Raw genomic sequence first — 18,457 nt, forward strand, 5'->3', positions numbered from 1 at the left:
GGGATGAGCTATTACATGGCTTCTTTATATGACAATCCTTGTCTGTGGATTATATTTAAGGACTTTGTAACATATTATCTTTGTTCTTTTACATGTACCAAGATAAAGTCCTTAGAGGTTACTGTAGTATTGGTATATTCCTTCCCAAATATTGTTAAAAGAAGTAAATTTCTCCCTTTAAACATGCAAGGTGGTTCTCTCTTGGCTCTTGATCAGTTCTCATTCATTTTGAACCTGCACTAAATGTTTTCTTTTTACTAGTAATACCAGAAAATCATTCTCCCAGCTCTCCTTCCTGAAATGATGCAAAAGAGATTATAATACTTTATTTAAAGATTTTTTTGGGGGGTGGGGGGGGGGGACACAGAAGACAGTCTAAGGCTGTCTCACATATATGTATTAAGACAGGCAGGCACATATGGACCAGTCTGATTTAAACATAGTTTTGTAATAAATATATCTAAAAAATGTACATTCTTTTTCTTTGATAAATGCACAGTGGTAGTTCCATGTTTGTCAAACATATGGTTCTTCATAGCAGGCGTCTTCACAGCACTGCCTTTGGGGAATGCTGCTGAGACAGGAATAGCTCTGGGTGTCAGTGCTTGCCTTTGCCAACTGCTTGATCAGATGTGAATGTTCTGCTCTAATAATGTAAATCAGAACCCATGCTCTCAGGATATTCACTGTGACCAGTGGACTTCCAGAGAGTTCACAGGGCCATCACACCGGCTTCATCAATACTACGTAGAAGCGATCAGGATCTTTACTTACCAACCGGGGACCTATGCTTTTGTAGCCTTTCTATAATCAGCGGAGACAGAGATGTAACAGGAATTTTAGTTTTGCTTTTCTGTTTGTCATCAGTGCTTACAATAGTAGAAGAAGAAAAATCGGCCATAAGCAAATACTCAGATGCAGCACGTGCTCTGTGTTCAGCAGCACATTTAAGTGATCCCACACTGCCAGTGCACTCAGCTTTGATACTAACAATCTCTTTTAAATCTACATCTCCTTTACTTTCCAATATGTCATCCTGGTTTGAGTTAGAACTAACTCTGTTTAGTGATTTAACTTTTCAGCTAAGTTTTTTCCAAGTATCTGCACTTTCTGAAGTTAACAGCATGTTTTTGCAGACAGTGTCTATCTCACTTATTCCCTTTATCTTCATTTGCTGGTAAGGGAAAGGGGTTAATAGAGAGCATCTCTCATTCCTTCAATGGCTGGCTGAGTCCTAATCCTTGACACGTGTATGTGATCTGGTGTCAGAAACAGGAATTGTTTCAATACCATACTTGCTATGTTCGAGTCAGCCTGGATTTCTTGGTGCTGCTGCTTCTGCTGCTCAGTCTCAGAGTTGTGCCTCATGTTGAGTGTGATACTTTTTAGTTGTTCACAGATAAAATGTAGCCTATTTTGATAATCTTGGCCCACATATTTCCATTTTACATACAACTCAGTTTTTCTTCATGGGTCCTGAACAGCAGCCTGCTGTAATCCATGGAACATATCCCTTAGTCACCAATTCAAGCTAAAAGCTTCTGCAGGATTCAAAATGAGATCAATACTACATTCCTAGAGCACAGTTTCCATCAAAGAAAGAAGGTGGAACACCTTGGCAGTCTTCAATCAGTCTCCTCAGATGAGGATTCTTCCTAGAAATAATGCACTTTCACAGCCTGCAGAAATAATTGGAGTGCATGACAAACACATGCCAGCCAAAGCTGTCAAGTTCTCGCAGATCCATGATTCCTTTGTGGAAAAACCCACACCACCATCGGAAGCCTTTGGCTGACCTAAACAGCTCAGGGTTGGTATTCCAAGGGAAACATAGGCAGCAGTGGAAGATGTTGCATGTACAAATGCTAGCTTATTCTTCATTTTTGAATCAACTGCAGATTCTTTGTTGGCATTCTCAAAAACTGCATGCCACTCCCTTCCTCAGATTTACTCCAGCCTTCTGGATTGTTTCACCCGCTGTGATCTATGGATAGCCTTGCTCAGATTTTGTGAAGATGTGGCTGTTACGATTGTGTTTGCTTTGGATATTCACTGCAGCTTCAAATTTTGATTAGTTCTGCTTTATAATTTTGCTAGTGAATAGATCCTTGTGTGTTGTCAGTTGAACTAATTTCCCTGTGGCACAACATCAGATGTTTTACACAAATTGAGGTAGATTTTATTTTTGTTACCCATCTCCTTTCATGTAACCTGACCCTTATCTTCATTAAGTACTGACTACTACTTCTTTTGATTGCTAAGCATAGAAGATATTTTGGTATCTAATTTCAGCTACCTTTCTAGGGTGCAACCCAGTTTATTCAGGCTCTCAACTTCTACAACATACTTTCCTTCCCTGATGGATTTTTTTTTCTCTTACTTTTTGTTTGACTTTCTATTTTAATATGTGCTGTTTGTCATAGAGCTATGCTTGGAGCCATGGCCTGAAAGTTCCCTTTACATCTATGGAAAGTGTTTCAGACAGTGTTTGACCTTTGTCTTCAAGAAATTCCTGTCCTGAAGACCTCTGCCAGTTGACTTCATTAGTAGCTTTCCCAGCTTTTAGTAATTTAATCAAAGTTCTAAAAAGGGGGGGAGGGGGAAGAATTTCTATCACGTAAATATTCCCAGACCCACAAGCTTGCTGTTCAAAAAAAAAAGTCCTCTGTCTTAGCTCACTTTTTCCCCCACCTATAATAGACCTGTGTAAAACAAATTTAAAGATGTAAACCCCTGGGAACTAGTCCTTCTTGCCCTGGAGGCTGATGAGATCAGCACAGTTACTCAAACCGCTTTAACTGTTGACAGAAAGTTTTTGTTTGTTTTATATAGCTACCATACTTCATTTAGAAACTACTAAAAATACAGACACCTTAGAGACCATCTGTTTGAAATGACAGCACATACTGGGGCTAAATTTTTAAACTTTTTTTTGGCCTGTTTTGTTCGTTATCTCTCCTAAAACCAGTTGCCTGACAAATTCAGTATCCAGTGCTAAGGGTTTCTCTTCTGAATTAATTTTCCATTTATGGCCAATGTGCACACAACCGTTTCCAACAAGTCTTCATACATCACTTATTTGCTATCTTTTTTTTTGGGGGTGGTATCAGAGGGGAAGAGTAGGCACAGCCTTGTTTTCATGTGTAAATACAGTGTCAAGATTGTCAGTTCGTCATCGGCTCACCTTTACCTTTTGTCCCTTCAATGCCTCTTCTAGCCTGGAAGGAAGAATAATCTGAGCCGGTTGTGAGGGTCCATAGTGTACTTTTGCACATAATGGGCTTTTTGGTTGGTTGTTTTCTGAACAAATAACACACATGTTATGAAGGAGGATAGTTCCTTTGAGAGAAATTTGGTGATAGAAGTTCCAGCTCTTTCATGTATAGTTATCTGGTGTAAAACAAGTAATTTCAACTGTTCTCCCTTGTCATACAAGCTGTTTTCTCTGCTAGTTTTTATCCTCTCCAAAGTACGAACGCCTGCGCTGAGTATCTGTGATTGAAAATCAGAATCAATTAGAAGTGGGGCTGGGATAATTAATCTTTCTCAGTAAGGTTGTTGGGGTTTGGTTGGTTTTTTTTTTAATTTTTATTTTAAAAAAAATCTGAGAGATAGCTGGCTGGCTAAGATCTAGGGCACAAGTGCTCAATCAAATAATCACTTCAGGTTTTAGCTGTTGACGGAGTCATAGTCAGCTGGTATGGACAGAGAATGTGGTGTTTGCCATCTTTGGCTGCCTAAGTTTCTAACCTTACCTGTTACACTTTACTATGCTGGCACCAAAATTTCAGTTCTGTGTTGAAATCTTTCTGAATGTATGCAAAAGGTCTTTTGCAGGATCTTCCCAAGAGTCTATATCATTTTCATTGGAATGGTCCATATGTAATTCGTTATTCTGTCTATGGTTTCGTTGTAGTAAACACTTAAGGTAAAATTTAGTAATTATAAGTGAGCATCTGTTTTGTCAGGAGAGAAATAGCCAGTGAAATGATGACTGTCATTTTTTATGTCTCCTGTTTAAATTCCGGATCTTTGTAAAGATGCAATTGTGATGACAGCCCTCACTCTGCCAAACTTCCCATATGAGAGGAGAACAGACAATACCTCCGTTCTGTAGTAATATACTGTTATTATTGTATCATTAATCTTGTTTTAATTAGAAGTCCTGGAGAGTGGTTATCTGTAAAGTAGGAGATAGTGATTTTACTTGTAACAGACTGCAGAGCGATTCTACTGTGAATTCCCCCTATGATGTATGCTTAGCTTCAGTGCAGCACAATCCCTATAATTTCAAAAGGAAACATGATCAGGAATATTTTTTCAAATATTGTAGCTGGACTCTGCAACAGCTCTTATGTTTGGGGTTTTTTTGTCAATAAGCTCACAGGTGGTCATGGTAACTGGCAGCAGAGAACCTGCAAGCTTTATCACAAGTCACTGCTTTCCCCTAATTTTGTTCTGTTACCTTGGACATGTAGCATCAGATGGAAGATGGTAAAAATACTTTTATGGCACAAAAAATGAACTGTCTCATGCACAGTCTCACTGTGCATCTCTGGCTCTTGGGACACAAAGTCCAAAGTGATTTTCATGAATAATTTTACCCCTAAACACAGAAGGGAAAAATTTACCTGAAGTGACAGACCGATACTACGTTTACTTCTGGAAGCTGCAAAATGCCTTCTGGGACTTGTTCAACACAAGTTAGTTGTTTCAATTGATCCTAATGGTGTTTTCATGCTATGTGGGATTAAAAAAGGTGGATTTTCATAGTTGCCTTAGATTGAGCGGTACAAATGACTATTTAAAACTATCCTGATGCGTGTGTAGTGTGTAAGTGTAAAATTACAGAATCGCAGAGGGGCAAGGTTGAAGGGGACTCTGAAGGTCACCTGGTCTAACACCTTGCTCAAGCAGAGCCAGAACTGTATAATAATTTAACACTGAACATGGTCCATATCTGGAAAAATTAAACCAAAAGACAAAATAGGTCATTGCTTTATATATAGAATGTAGAAATTTATATCAAATAAAGATTGACATAAGTAAAAAGACTTTCTGACTAACTAGTGTTTCATAGCAAACCACTTGTGGCTCTGACTTCAGCTTCCAAATTTTGATAAGAGAAAAATACTAAAATCTCACATAGCTATTTCTACTTAGGAAACTTTAGCAGCTAGAGACATAGCTCCATAAAGTTATTTACTATAATTACACTTTATATTTTTTTTCAGAGAAGTGTATTTAAAATTAGAAAGCTCTTCATATTTGATATAATGTTTGCTTTGAAAACAATGGGGGGGAGGAGAAAATCAAGACACTTAGACACAACTGTCCTCCTTGTTGACCCAATTGTTGCCACATTTATCCACTAATAGCAGAGGGTTTGATTATTTTTTCTTGTTCATTTTCTCACAGAGAGTTCGGATGGCGGGATCCAGAGCTTCCAGAAGTTATACAGATGTTACAGCATCAGTTTCCCTCAGTACAGTCCAATGCTGCAGCCTACTTGCAACATCTCTGTTTTGGAGACAATAAAATAAAAGCAGAGGTAAGATTTATAAACCTTTTTCTTAGTTTTAGCAGTGATGCTGTCATTTATCATCACCAATTATTTATATGTGCTTTTAAAAAGAGTTACAAGAGAACTCATGCATATATATATATATATATATACACACACACATGTGTGTGTGTGAAACCTTACTTAAGGTTTCACATAAATCATTTGTTACTATTAAAGAAAGTAAAAAAATGCATGAATTATTATTGTGACTGTTTTCTGGTTGGTTTGTTCTGATGGTGAATATTTTGATTGACTGCATACCACTTAAAGACTATCAGTAGCTGTTCAGTAAACAGCAAGTGGTACAGTCTTGATCTCACTGAAGCATATGGACATTGCCTTAGGATTTTCAAAGAGAGATATCTGAACATGAGATACAAACATGGAGATGAAAATTATGCAAAAGCCTGCTTTCATGTCTAATTGTGTGAACAGAGTTTAATTTCACTGGGTTTGCATCCTGAACTTCGACTGTTGGTCTGTGATCTTGAAATTCATTGCAAATTTTATCTGAAATGCAATTTGAACTACAATATCGACTTCGTTCTGCACCTGTAACTTACTGGTAGTTCTTGCTTTCTTGTTCCTTGTGGTTAATGGGACCAGTTCAGCTTTTGACACAGGCTGAAACAGGAGGAAGGCAGCTCTAAGGGATCTGGCAGACACACGGGAGTCAATTAAAATTGAATGAATGAAGCTGTTACCAGCCCCAGCTGCCTCCCCTGGCCTGCTTAGAGATACTACTAATCAGGGACGTGTGGTATGCACATAAATCTGTGCCTGTACTGCCATCTTTTAGCCTGGCATGTAAAGGTAAACTGAGATCAAGATCTGCTATTGCTTATTTGTCAGAACTGTGCAGCCATTGCTGGCTTGCTAGTGCTTCATTATCCTCACCCTCATCACTTACGCTATGAGTCTACCTGACTGTAGCAGCTTTCCCTTCTGGAATTTCTCATGCTGAAGAAATTCCCCAGTGAGTAAGTAAGAATCACATCTGCTGGCACTGGCAGAACTGCACTGGCTGCATACTTCACCTCAAACATCTTAGAAGTAGTAATAAAGAAGTATTTACATGAATATTAAAATGAAGAATGTTTGTGCACTGGAAAAGAGAACTCCATTACAGGTACTGCTGAAAATCTGAACTGCGTGCTCTCCCCATACTCTTTTCTCATCTTTATTCATAAATTGGTTTTTCAGTAAAAGAATTGATTAATCTCTGAGAAAGGTTGTTAAATGATTAGAGCCATTATTTATCGTACAGTCTGTGCTGTCTCCTATTAGCCAGAGATTGGGAGCCCTTAATTAGCTACAACATATAAGGGAAGACGATGGTGTGGTGTTTGTTGCTAATCGTTTAGGGAATGAGAAGACTGTTGTTGATCTAACCCATCCTGCTAGGACATCAGCCTTTGTAAATTGCAGGCTCACGAGCTAAAAGGGTGAAGGTAAGTAACTAAAACAGCAGAGCATGTAGGCAGCTCTCTGAGGTGCTTTTCTGAAAAGAGGTAGCAGATAGAATGAGGATTTCCACCCTTCATTTGCTATTATGCAAGGCTTTGATATATTTCTCATTCCATAATGCATAAACTGTCTGTGGAAACAAGCCAAAGTACATTTTTCAAGTCCATGTGAGAATATGCTTTCAAACTTCTGTACTGTGTTTTTTAATACAAAAAAATGAGATAGATCATATACTTTTCTAATGGTTTTTGAAGCTTTTTAGACTAAAGTATCCAATGTTAGCAAAACTGTTTTGTCTGTTTCTATCTCTCTACCAACCTATAGTATTTAATGACAAGTCCTGTTGTGTTTAATCCATGACTCAGCAGAGCAGTTTGTGGGTTGTTTTTTTTTACTGGAATCAACATCTACCCAAAGGTCTCAGTAGTGTGATTATGGTCTGCTTGAGTTCTCCACTGAATAAGAATTTCTTGAGGAACTTTTGTATGAGTTCAAAATCCTGTTGATAATGAAATGTCACAGTAGATATCCTAGATTCCTACAAGGTTTATGGCCAGCCTGAGGAACTTGAGTGGTCATGCTAAACTTACCTGGGACAACTCATGTGCTAACTATTAAGAGTGTTTCTGAATGGTGAATTGAATTAACACCTAAATAATGGAAACTTACATCAAAATTCAGTCTTCTGCAAAGTATCTCTGTTGTAGTTGTGTGTTGTGGCCAGAGCTCCTCAGTCTGAGAAAGACCACATTTAATATCTGATTCCTTCATTAGGGAAAGCAGCATACTTCTCCTGTGGCGTGCAGTCACGGGGAAACACACCAGTTCAGACAAAAGGTGCTGGGAAAAGAAGAACCAGGACACATGCCTATTTTTCTTTTCCTTACAACCACTTTTCAAATGAGTCATGATGAATTTTGGTAATGCAGATGTAAGTTTGAGATTACAAAACTGAAACATTCCAATTCTTTTGAAGCACAGAAAACGGTACCAAATGCCTCGTTTAAGCATATCAAATCATTTGCACCATAGAAAGCAAACTGTCTCGGTGGTCTTTCAAACCCTGGAGAAAGGACAAGCAAGTTAAGAACACTGCTGGCATTTGGTACAATTGACAGGCACGGAGCAAAGTGCAAATTGAATTCACTAATTCATTTGTTACATGTTAATATGTAACATGTTTTTGAATGTATACACACACTTGCAGAATGAATTCTGTCATTCAACAATGTTGTTATTTACTGGTGTCTTGAATTTGAAATTATTTGAAATGTAGTGCAGTTGTTGAAGTTTCAGCTCTGGAGTTACCTGGCAGAAATAAAACAAACCACCACCAAGCACATTCATTTACCTTCATTACTAATGAGAATCAAATTGTCACACTGCAATTAATGGCTATTTTATTCACAGTTTCTGGAAATAACTGTCCTGTATAATTTTTTCACTTCTTTTGAGAATGTTTCATACTATATGGCCTACCAAAAAGGGGATGTCCTCTGAACCTGACTGTTCTCTCAATCTTCCAATTTTGTTTTTGTATAATTGTGAACTTTTCCTGCTCTCATAGAAATTTAGTGGGAGTTGTATAAAATTTCTCCTTGTGTACTTGGCAAGACAGACAACTTAATATTCCTGTTGAGTAGAACAGTGCCAACTAAAATTTAGACAGAAATAGGAATTAGCAGCTAGCATGGTCTATGTTTCTGAGAATCCTAACACTGTGGTTCCACAATGATGTTTTTCTGTGGCTGAAGTGTGGAAGACTACCCCTTCCTTCCTTTGTCCACACCCCTCCCAAGAAAGGAAGTGGAGGTAGGTACTCTACATGAAATACAAAAAAAGAAGTTCAGTGAAGAACATTGGCAGTATGGCTAGGAAAACAGGAGATCTTCTGTTTGTGACCATGCTCTTCAGGGTAGATGTTATTTCTAAACCAGGTGGTGATTGCAGGCATACTTCTGAATTTTAGAACATCACTTTAAATATATACTTACCTACATATGTGTATATGCCCTGCTCAGTTTTTTATGTAGCAGTGAGGTCTGCAAATGCCCTTCTCTAACTTAAAGGACTTCCAGATAGAGTGGTGACTGTTTATGTGAAGATGGCTCAAGCTGGCTATTTAAGTGTCAGAAGTAATTTATTTTTTCACAGAAAAGCAATTGGAGTGAATTAGGGTCTGTATTACCAGTAGATTGTTTTACTTTTCCCCTTCCAGCTCTGAACATACCAGTACAGCACTAGGTGAATATGAAAAACACCAACCACTGGTAAAAGTGGTGGTGATATTTCTTAAGAATGCTGCCACTTCTGTGCTGCTCAAAACTACTCAGTCTTCATTTAAAAGCATGATTGTAACTGCTGCTCTTATCTGACGGTTTTCAGCAAGTGCTACTTCTAAGTCTCTTTAAGCATTCCTGACTGCAAGGCGGGCACTACGTCTGCTTCAGTAGTGCTTCTTGTTCTCTGCTTTATTCTGTGTGCTTGATGCTTTGGTGGTGCAGCAGGCTTTAGAAATGGAATTATTTTTGCTAATGTCTGATAGCTGAATTTTTCATCTTCTGTTGAGCAGTGGCCAGTCTTCACTGAAGATCAGAAGGTTGTGAAAGGTTGCAAAAATTGCCAGGCAGCCCTTTAAAGTTAAACATAATAATTCTGAAATTTAGAATCTCAGACTACTGTAGCAATTCTTTATGCAAATTATTATTTCATTGATGACAGTAAAGAATGCCAAAAGGAAGGGGGAGAAGAAGTTTTGATCAGATATTGGAAAGCAAATGTAAAGTTGATCAGTCAGAAGAGCATAAGAAGGCCCTTTCAGATTGTTTTTTTGCTCCTTAGGAGAGTGCTCTTAACACCCACAATGGTGATATTGTGAGCAGAGCCAGAGTAGCTGGTCCTGGATGCCAAGGACAAACAAGTAGGGAATACAGGAAAAGAGAAGCATTTTAAAATACTCAGCAGAGAGTGCTTCTTTAAAAGAGCACATTCTTTTCAGCCCAGCATTCATTCTTCCACAGCAATTTTTCTTCCTATAATGACAGCTTACTCCTTTGTATGAGGTCACCATATAAAAGGCTTGAGTTGTGCGATTTCACACGCCAAGGCCACTTTGCTCTCATGGAAAATGGCAGCCTGCCATCAACTGCAAAGGTGTAACAGGTCACTCAAGGGTTTGGGCACCAATGACTCCTTTCTGCAAGCTAGGAAATTAATGTTTGCATTAAAATTACAATGCTTGAGGTCCTCTTCTCAGGAATATCTTGCAAGGATGCCAAATAAAAGAACAGTAACTGCTGAACTGCTCTGTCTGAAACCTTCCCTTGCATCCTTAATAAGCATTGCTGGATCAGACAGTTTCTTCTTTATACTGGAGAGCATTCCCATACACTCCCTTCAAAATAAAAGTATCAGACCAGACTAAAGAGTGGGTGATTGCATGATGAAAGCATTTATTTTCCCAACTTGCTCAAAACCATCATTCACATTCAGTTTGCCATTAAGTTTGTTACTGCATCATCTTCTGTGAGTTCTTCAGAATGTACCCAGAGCCCTTTCAACACAGTATTGCCACTCGATCATGTGTCAGGCAGGGGGCACAGACTGTATTAACCTCTTACTTATCTTCATTATAATTCACATAATTGCAGTATTGTAGTTACTTTTATGTCATCCATAGTACTGCTAGATCCATGATGGTCAAGGGTACATGCATCTGTCTCTAGCATGACTCTCTCACGAGGAGTACTTAATAGTATGGGATGATGGAGTCTATGATGTTGCTTTTAGACCTGCTGGTTAGCACTAACAGGCCTAACATTTGAAGGATCCAGAAAGGGAGTTGGAGGTGCTCTGATAATCCTTGAAGTATATCTTGATTCTGTTTTCACAGTGTTCTTCAAGATTCTCATCTGTTTCCATAAAAGTTCTCATTGAAAACAGAATATCTTCCTATGTATTTGAAGAAGATTCGTAGTTCTACATTCACCTTCCCTTATCTTTCCTCTTTTTTCCCCCTCTAGAATCTCTTCTGTTACAGGCTGGAATTTGGCTTACCCAGTGGTGATACTGTCAGTTTTCCATTGAAGACATTATGTAAACTCCTTTGATCTCTACATGGAAGATTATACAGATATGGTATTTTATTTAACTGAAAGTATCTCACAGGTGATACTAGAAAGGAATGTAAAAATTGCACAGAGACTTTAAAACATCTGTAGAAAGTGCATTTTAGTGCAGACAATAACCACGTACTTCTGGAGAAAGTGTACTTCCCTGCTCGGTTAGAAGCATTTGATTATCACTTTGATGATAACCGTAATGTTCATATGTTCAACATCTGTATGGGTAGAATCTCACAGTTTGAGCAATATTTTCCTAAATGGCTGCACAAGGAATTTACTATTTTAATGATGTTCATGTGAAGGGATGCACCTGTTTCCCAAAATGAACACAGAGACGTTGGTGCTTTTGCTTGGCTGTATTTGCACTACTGTATGCAAGACCGTTTGGATCCATCTGCCTGCCATCCTGGGAGTTTGTATTCACCTATGCACCTTTCATGTACACTTTCTGTGTAGTTTTTACTGGTAGAAGTCACTCTAATGAAATAAAATAGCACCCAGTGACATACACAGAAATAGCCTATACATGAGATTTAAAACAAAATTTGTTTTATAAAGCCTCATTAATGGTGACATTACAGGATGTAACTTTCAGGTTCTTACCTACCTCTAGTCTGTTTCAGCAGATGCAGTATTGTGTTGCAGTATAGGCTGGGGAGCTTATTGTCAGTTATTCAGATGCAAAATTCTGGTTTTAATTTTTTAAAAAATGTATTTAATATTTTACTCTCAAAGCATTTCTGGAAATGGCTCTTTGATTTGTCTTTTGTGAATTGTCTTAATCTGTATTATTAGATTATGCCCAATCAGACATTCCACCCCTTACATGTTGTCATTCAATTGTCATTCATTTACACTGAAAGAATGTCCACTATAAATTTAGAATAGAATAAACCAAACCAGGTTGGAAGAGACCTTCAAGATCATCGCATCCAACCCATCAACCAATCCAACCCACCCAAACAGCTAACCCATGGCACCAAGCACCCCATCAAGTCTCCTCCTGAACACCTCCAATGATGGTGACTCCACCACCTCCCTGGGCAGCCCATTCCAATGGGCAATCACTCTCTCTGTGTAGAACTTCTTCCTAACCTTCAGCCTAAACCTCCTTTGGCGCAGCCTGAGACTGTGTCCTCTTGTTCTGGTACTGGCTGCCTGGGAGAAGAGACCATCATCCACCTGTCTACAACCTCCCTTCAGGTAGTTGTAGAGAACAATAAGGTCACCCCTGAGTCTCCTCTTCTCCAGGCTAAGCAGCCCCAGCTCCCTCAGCCTCTCCTCATAGGGCTTGTGTTCCAAACCCCTCTCACCAACTTCGTTGCCCTTCTCTGGACTCGTTCCAGCAAGTCAACCTCCTTCCTAACCTGAGGGGCCCAGAACTGGACACAGTACTCGAGGTGTGGCCTAACCAGTGCAGTGTACAGGGGCAGAATGACCTCCCTGCTCCTGCTGGCCAACCATCACAGCCATCAGCAGGACCACAGTTCTACTCTTCACAGTAAGAAAAAGCGTATAAATAGCTTTACAGTTACTTCTTACACCATTGCAGCCAGGATTTTATCATTTAGCAGGGAAAATGGTGGGGGTTGTTCCTTCTCAAGTTTTTTTAATGTTACTTTTGCATAAAGTTTGTGAACTAGTGGTACTTGAAGAATGTATTCCTGACAACAGAGGCTACACAGTTACAGTGTTTGTGGTGTACTGCATGTGTCTTACCTGAGAAGTATGTGCAAAGTGTAAAATAACTGGCCTATAATTATTATCTAATACTTGGTCATGGGAGGGAATGTTAATAGTTACAAAATGAAACTGAGGCAAGAAAAGTTAATTCAACACATTTGAGTATCTATTATTTTAGCTTTCTCTAGCATTCCTGTGCCTCAAATCTACTTCTCCATTATTCTGCAACAGAAAAAAATTGCACATTTATATTTCATTGTAGCCAGAGAGAGAAGAGAAAGTTTGAGTAAATATGTGAAGGTGTCATAAATAAGTAGAAATTCTATGCCTGAATATACCCAAAATAAAATGGCTTTGTACTGAAAGCATGGTATCTATCTCTTCTGATGACAGAGTGCATGTCTCTGTTTTGGGCAGTCTTTAGATTAATTTGAGTATTAATGAATGTCACTGAGTGCTGTGCAGTGTCCTCGCAATCTGTTCTTTCAGTAGCTTGCTGGCTTGTTTGCTGATTGTCTATTGCTGGCTTGGCTTGTTCTGTTCATTCATGTAGTATTGTACATTGTATTATTTCCATTATACTCTCCTTATCTTAATCCTCAGGCAGGGCTCTTGGTCTCTTACCTCTTTTTTGATTTGAGATCACTCCCAGTCATGGAAGTAGGTCTTTCTAGAGTGGACTGTCTTAAACCAGGACAACATTGAAAAACTAGCCCCATCCTCCTTACACGCATCCTTTAAGTATTTATAGGCATTGGTAATATCCCCCATCAGTCTTCTCCTTTGCAAGCTTAAAAATTCCAAGTCTCTCAGCTTTTATACATAAGAGATGTTCTAGTCTCCTCATCATCTTTCTAGCCCTTTGTCATACCCTCTCGAGCAGTTCCATGTTCTTCTTGAAATAGGAAGTCCAGAAATGAACACAGTATTCTAGATGAGACCTCACCAGGGCTGAGCAGAAGGGGATGAGAACCTCTTTTGACCTGCTTGCTCTTCTTGATGCATCCCAGGTTTCCACTGGCCTTCCTGGCCACAAGGGCACATTGCTGGCTCATTGTCATCCTGTTGTCCGCAAGGACTGACTCCCAGGTCTTCTTCCGCAGAGCTGCTTTCCAACAGATTAGTCCCCAGCTTGTACTGATACATGGGGTTGTTCCTCTGTAGGTGCAGTGTGCTACACCTGCCTTCATTGAACTTCGTAAGGTTACTTTCCACCCAACTCTCTAGCCTGTCCAGATCATGCTGGATAGCCTTCTGGTGTGTCTGCCACCCCTCCCTGTTCTGTGTCATCAGCAAACTTGCTGAGTACACTCTATCCTTTCATCCAGATCATTGATGAATATATTGAGCAGGACTGGAGCCAGTACTGACCCCTGGGGGGCCCCACTTGTGTCATCACTTGTTCTTAAACAGATGTTTGATTTCTACCTACCAGAAAGTCAGTGACCCAAACCCTTGGTATTAACCATTATTTTTCATTTAACTTCAGGTAGTAGTAGATCAGTGCTTAGTAATGCCCAATGACTTTTGCACACTGCTGATCCTTCTTTAGTATTGTGTCTTTTTGCACTGTTTCAAAAAGCAAAGACCCTCAATTAAAGTTATAATATTCTCTTATGGCCTTTGGCTTTTGTCTTAATGCAGTGTTCATTTATACACAGAGATTCAAAAGCTGAGAAGCTTGGTTAATGCAGGTCATGGCCAATTTGTTCATTTTAGGAGACACTGCTTTTAACAGATGGAAAATCACTTTTTCTGATACCTTCAGAGTTAAACAAGTACTTTCTGTCAGTTCTGCACCTGTGGTTAGGAGTGTTATTTGGATGATCCCATTAATGCTTGATGTTTAGATTTAGAATAGGATGCTTTTGTCAGCCTACAAATACAATTTTTATTTAAGAGTATTAGGGTAAACTGCTTTACTGTTGTAGGGAATATTATACCTAGCCAGAGACTTTTTCAGTGAAAAGCAAAATCATGCTAAACCCTTGATTTATAGTAGGCACAGCTCTTCCACCAAGCATGAAAAACAGCATATATCACAATGCAAAATACATTAAGACTTGCTGCCTGAGAAAGCAGCACATTTGTTCATACTTTTTGAGGACAATTTTAGAAGATGATTTTGAGTCTCTTCCTGTTCAGAACATGTTTTTGAGTCTGTATTAACCCCACACATAGATCTCAGGATCTAAAAAGGACTCTTAAGAGACACAGGGCAGAAAAAGAAAATGCATAGTTGGTAACAGAAACAGTATTTTCTCCAAGGACAAAATCTTGAGGGTATTGGTCGTTGTCCTGTGCACCCTCATGTTCCACACAACCGTTCCTCCAAACACCTACCTGATTTCTGTGGAAGCAGGAAAAAAATCCCCTTCCTTTCTCAACAGGCATGCTGTGCTTTAGTAATCAGAGAACAATTCTCATTTAACAAAGCAGAGCCTTGTACATGTACCAGTGGTTGAAGTTTTTTAAATTATGCCTGTTCACAGCTTCATGTTGCATTGTGTGTCTGATCTAGTAAGCCCTGATGACAAAACCATTCTTAAATGGAACCTAGATCCAAAACCTGATTTAGATTCCTTAAACACGGTAGACTTTGGAGTTAATGCAGCAATTTGCATAGCATTCTGCTCTTTTTTAGGATAAAATTGCTCAGCACTTTTTAGAACTTACAGCAAATTACTTTGCTAATGAGACTAAATTACATTATGACATTGCATGTAAATTTGTCTGCAATAAACCTCATGTGCTTTTGCAGTGTATGGATTTTGTACTCAGTATCACTAAGGTTGGAAGAGACCTCAAAGATCGAGTCCAACCTGTCACCACAGACCTCCTGACTATAGAGTAGGGAGGACACTACTGCCCACTGCAGGCTTGTATTGTTTATCTGCTCTTCCGTAGGCATGTCAGAAGCAATAATGGAAAGGAGTTGAAGTTTCAGCCAGCACGTTTATCTTAAAAGACATATTGTATGAAACAGTATTACTGTATTTATTGTTTTTTCCCCTTCACAGCCCTTTTAAGTTTTAGGAATCAGCTCTCTGAAACTAGCAAGAAATCAAGCTGCCCATCTTCTAAACCATTGTCCAGCAAATAGTGGTTTTTTTTTTTTTCCCTGTAGATGAAAATAATTTTAGTCATGGAAACAAGGCAAAGACAGGTAACAGGTCCCATGGAGAGAGTTTGGAGTTGCAGTAATTTAATAATTGCCTGGATACTGTGTATAACCAGTCAGTGCTGTGCAGACAGTGGCCTCTTGGACTTCCTTGTCATGCCCTGATCTTTGTGGATTCATCAGTCTCCACAGTGGTGAGCTCGAGAGGAGCAGAGTGGGTGCAGTCAGAGAGGGCCACAAAAACACTACACTGCTGTGCTGCCTGCCATTGTGCAAAAATGCTTTTGACTTTTAGTTCTGCTTACTTGTAGCTTCTCATTCTGCAACTGTGGAACAGAATTGCTCAGAATCCATTCGCATATGAACTAGTAAGCACTTACTCTCTTAGTTAGAAAACATCTCAGAACATTAAAAGTCATTATTACCAAAATGTCCAGAAGCAGATTTAAATTGAATTCTCCTTTTAATTTGGGTCTTACTGGATATATACTGTCTTCTGTGTTAACAGTCAACTATTTTTTAGTTCTGTTCCATATGTAACACAGTGGCATTAAAGATAATTCCATGTGTTTGAATACTTGCATTCTGCTGTATTGAAACATGCTTTCCTATTAATGGAAAGACCCCAGAATAAGTGGTGGATGATGTTGTGAGTTAGTCATGTAAGATGGCAATTAATTTTTATGATGTCTAAAAAGGCTTGATTGTTCTTGAATTTTCTTCACCTCCTTCAGGTGAAGAGCTGTTCAAAAGTGATTAGTAAGGAAAATGTGGAACATAAGCGTTTAACCTGAACTAATCTTTGTATTAGGACTGCAGAGCTGTTAATAGTGGAATGCTTAATATCTTGTTGGGAAGACAAGATTGTGTTATTTTTGAAATATACTTTATCACTCTGCCAGTCTCTAACAATTTTTGACACCTATTCTTAATCCTCTTCTGTTTCCATTATATTTCATTTTGTAAGGTAGAGTAGTCAAAATTAAATGCAGAAGAGGATGTTCCAGTTATACCTACTGGCAAAATTTGACAATATCTCAGATACCCACTTGCTGAATATAAATAGAAGAGGAAGGGTGTTTTGGTTTCTATCACAGCGGTATTTTTAGGTTGTGTTGGAATACTTCATTATCTAACAGTCTTTGGCTAAACTCTTTAAAATTTGAAGCTTCATTTTTCTTCTGTTTTGTATTTCTAGCTCTGTTTTTTAAACCTTCCAAGGGATGGAAGAGGCAATTTCAGTTATCCAATTTCCACTATCCAAAGAAAGGGACTTTTTTCTTCCACTACTGGGAGGAGCAGTAACCTCACAGATGTAGTCTTTGGTGTTGTCTCTTGTTCTGTAACGTTTGTGTGTATAAGTATGGTTTATTACTTTTCCTGCCTTGTCTCTGTTTACATGCTGGACAGACATTGACCAGATATCCTGGCAAAACAAGTATCCTTACATTCTAGCTATCCTTCACATCTTGAATTCCTTCCACACATCCATCCAATTTCTTGTATCAAGTTAGAAAAGTAAACTGTCAAATAATTCATACTCTAAAATCGTTCAGTAATCAAGTGTGTCTGTATTATTTCAGACATTACATCAATGTATTATTCACTTCTTTTACCAATGCATATGCTTCAGGCTGGTCATGTGTAACTCTTGGTAGATTAAATATCTTAACAGTCCACAGTCATTGAAATTTGGTTATGGTAAAAACCACTGAATCAAAGGCTAGCCTTGATTCTGTGGAAACGGTAACTTACATTTCTTAATCTAAGAATAGAATAGAATAGAATTAACCAGGTTGGAAAAGACCTTCGAGATCATCAAGTACAACCTATCATCCAACACTGTCTAATCAACTAAACCATGGCATCAAGCACTCCATCAAGTCTCTTCCTAAACACCTCCAGTGATGGTGACTCCACCACCTCCCCAGGCAGCCCATTCCAATGGCCAGTCACTCTTTTTATGAAGAACTTCTTCTACCATCCAGCCTAAACCTCCCCTGGCACGGCTTGAAACTGTGTCCTCTTGTTCTGGTGCTGGTTGCCTGGGAGAAGAGACCAACCCCCACCTGTCTACAACCTCCCTTCAGGTAGCTGTAGACAGCAGTAAGGTCTCCCCTGAGCCTCCTCTTCTCCAGGCTAAGCAACCCCAGCTCCCTCAGCCTCTCCTCATAGGGCTTGTGCTCTGAACCCCTCACGAGCTTTGTTGCCCTTCTCTGGACACTTTCCAGCAACTCAATATCCTTCTTAAATTGAGGGGCCGAGAACTGGACACAATACTCAAGGTGTGGCCTAATCAGTGCTGAGTACTGGGGCACAGTGACCTACCTGCTCCTGCTGGCCACACTGTTCCTAATACAGACCAGGATGCCATTGGCCCTCTTGGCCACCTAGGCACACTGATGCCTCATGTTCAGCCTACAGTACCCCCAGGTCCCTTTCTCCCTGGCAGCTCTCCAGACACTCTGACCCCAGCCTGTAGCACTGCATGGGGTT

General features: G+C 39.2%; 1 protein-coding gene across 9 annotated transcripts in view; it reads left to right on the top strand.

The window, feature by feature from the left end:
- CTNND2 (catenin delta 2) overlaps positions 1-18,457 on the top strand; it is a 587,661-nt gene that overhangs the window by 417,736 nt on the left and 151,468 nt on the right. For all 9 annotated transcript variants that reach the window (XR_010990241.1, XM_068161999.1, XM_068162005.1 and 6 more), the window contains one exon: positions 5,419-5,551. Coding sequence is in view for 8 of the 9 variants with exons in the window: in XM_068161999.1 (XP_068018100.1) it covers positions 5,419-5,551 (133 nt within the window). In the remaining variant the exon portion in view is untranslated. The remainder of the gene's footprint in view (positions 1-5,418; positions 5,552-18,457) is intronic.

This window comes from Melanerpes formicivorus, unplaced genomic scaffold (assembly GCF_026170545.1).
Source record: "Melanerpes formicivorus ecotype bairdi unplaced genomic scaffold, bMelFor1.0.p_v2 SCAF_61, whole genome shotgun sequence".
Lineage (NCBI taxonomy): Eukaryota > Metazoa > Chordata > Aves > Piciformes > Picidae > Melanerpes > Melanerpes formicivorus.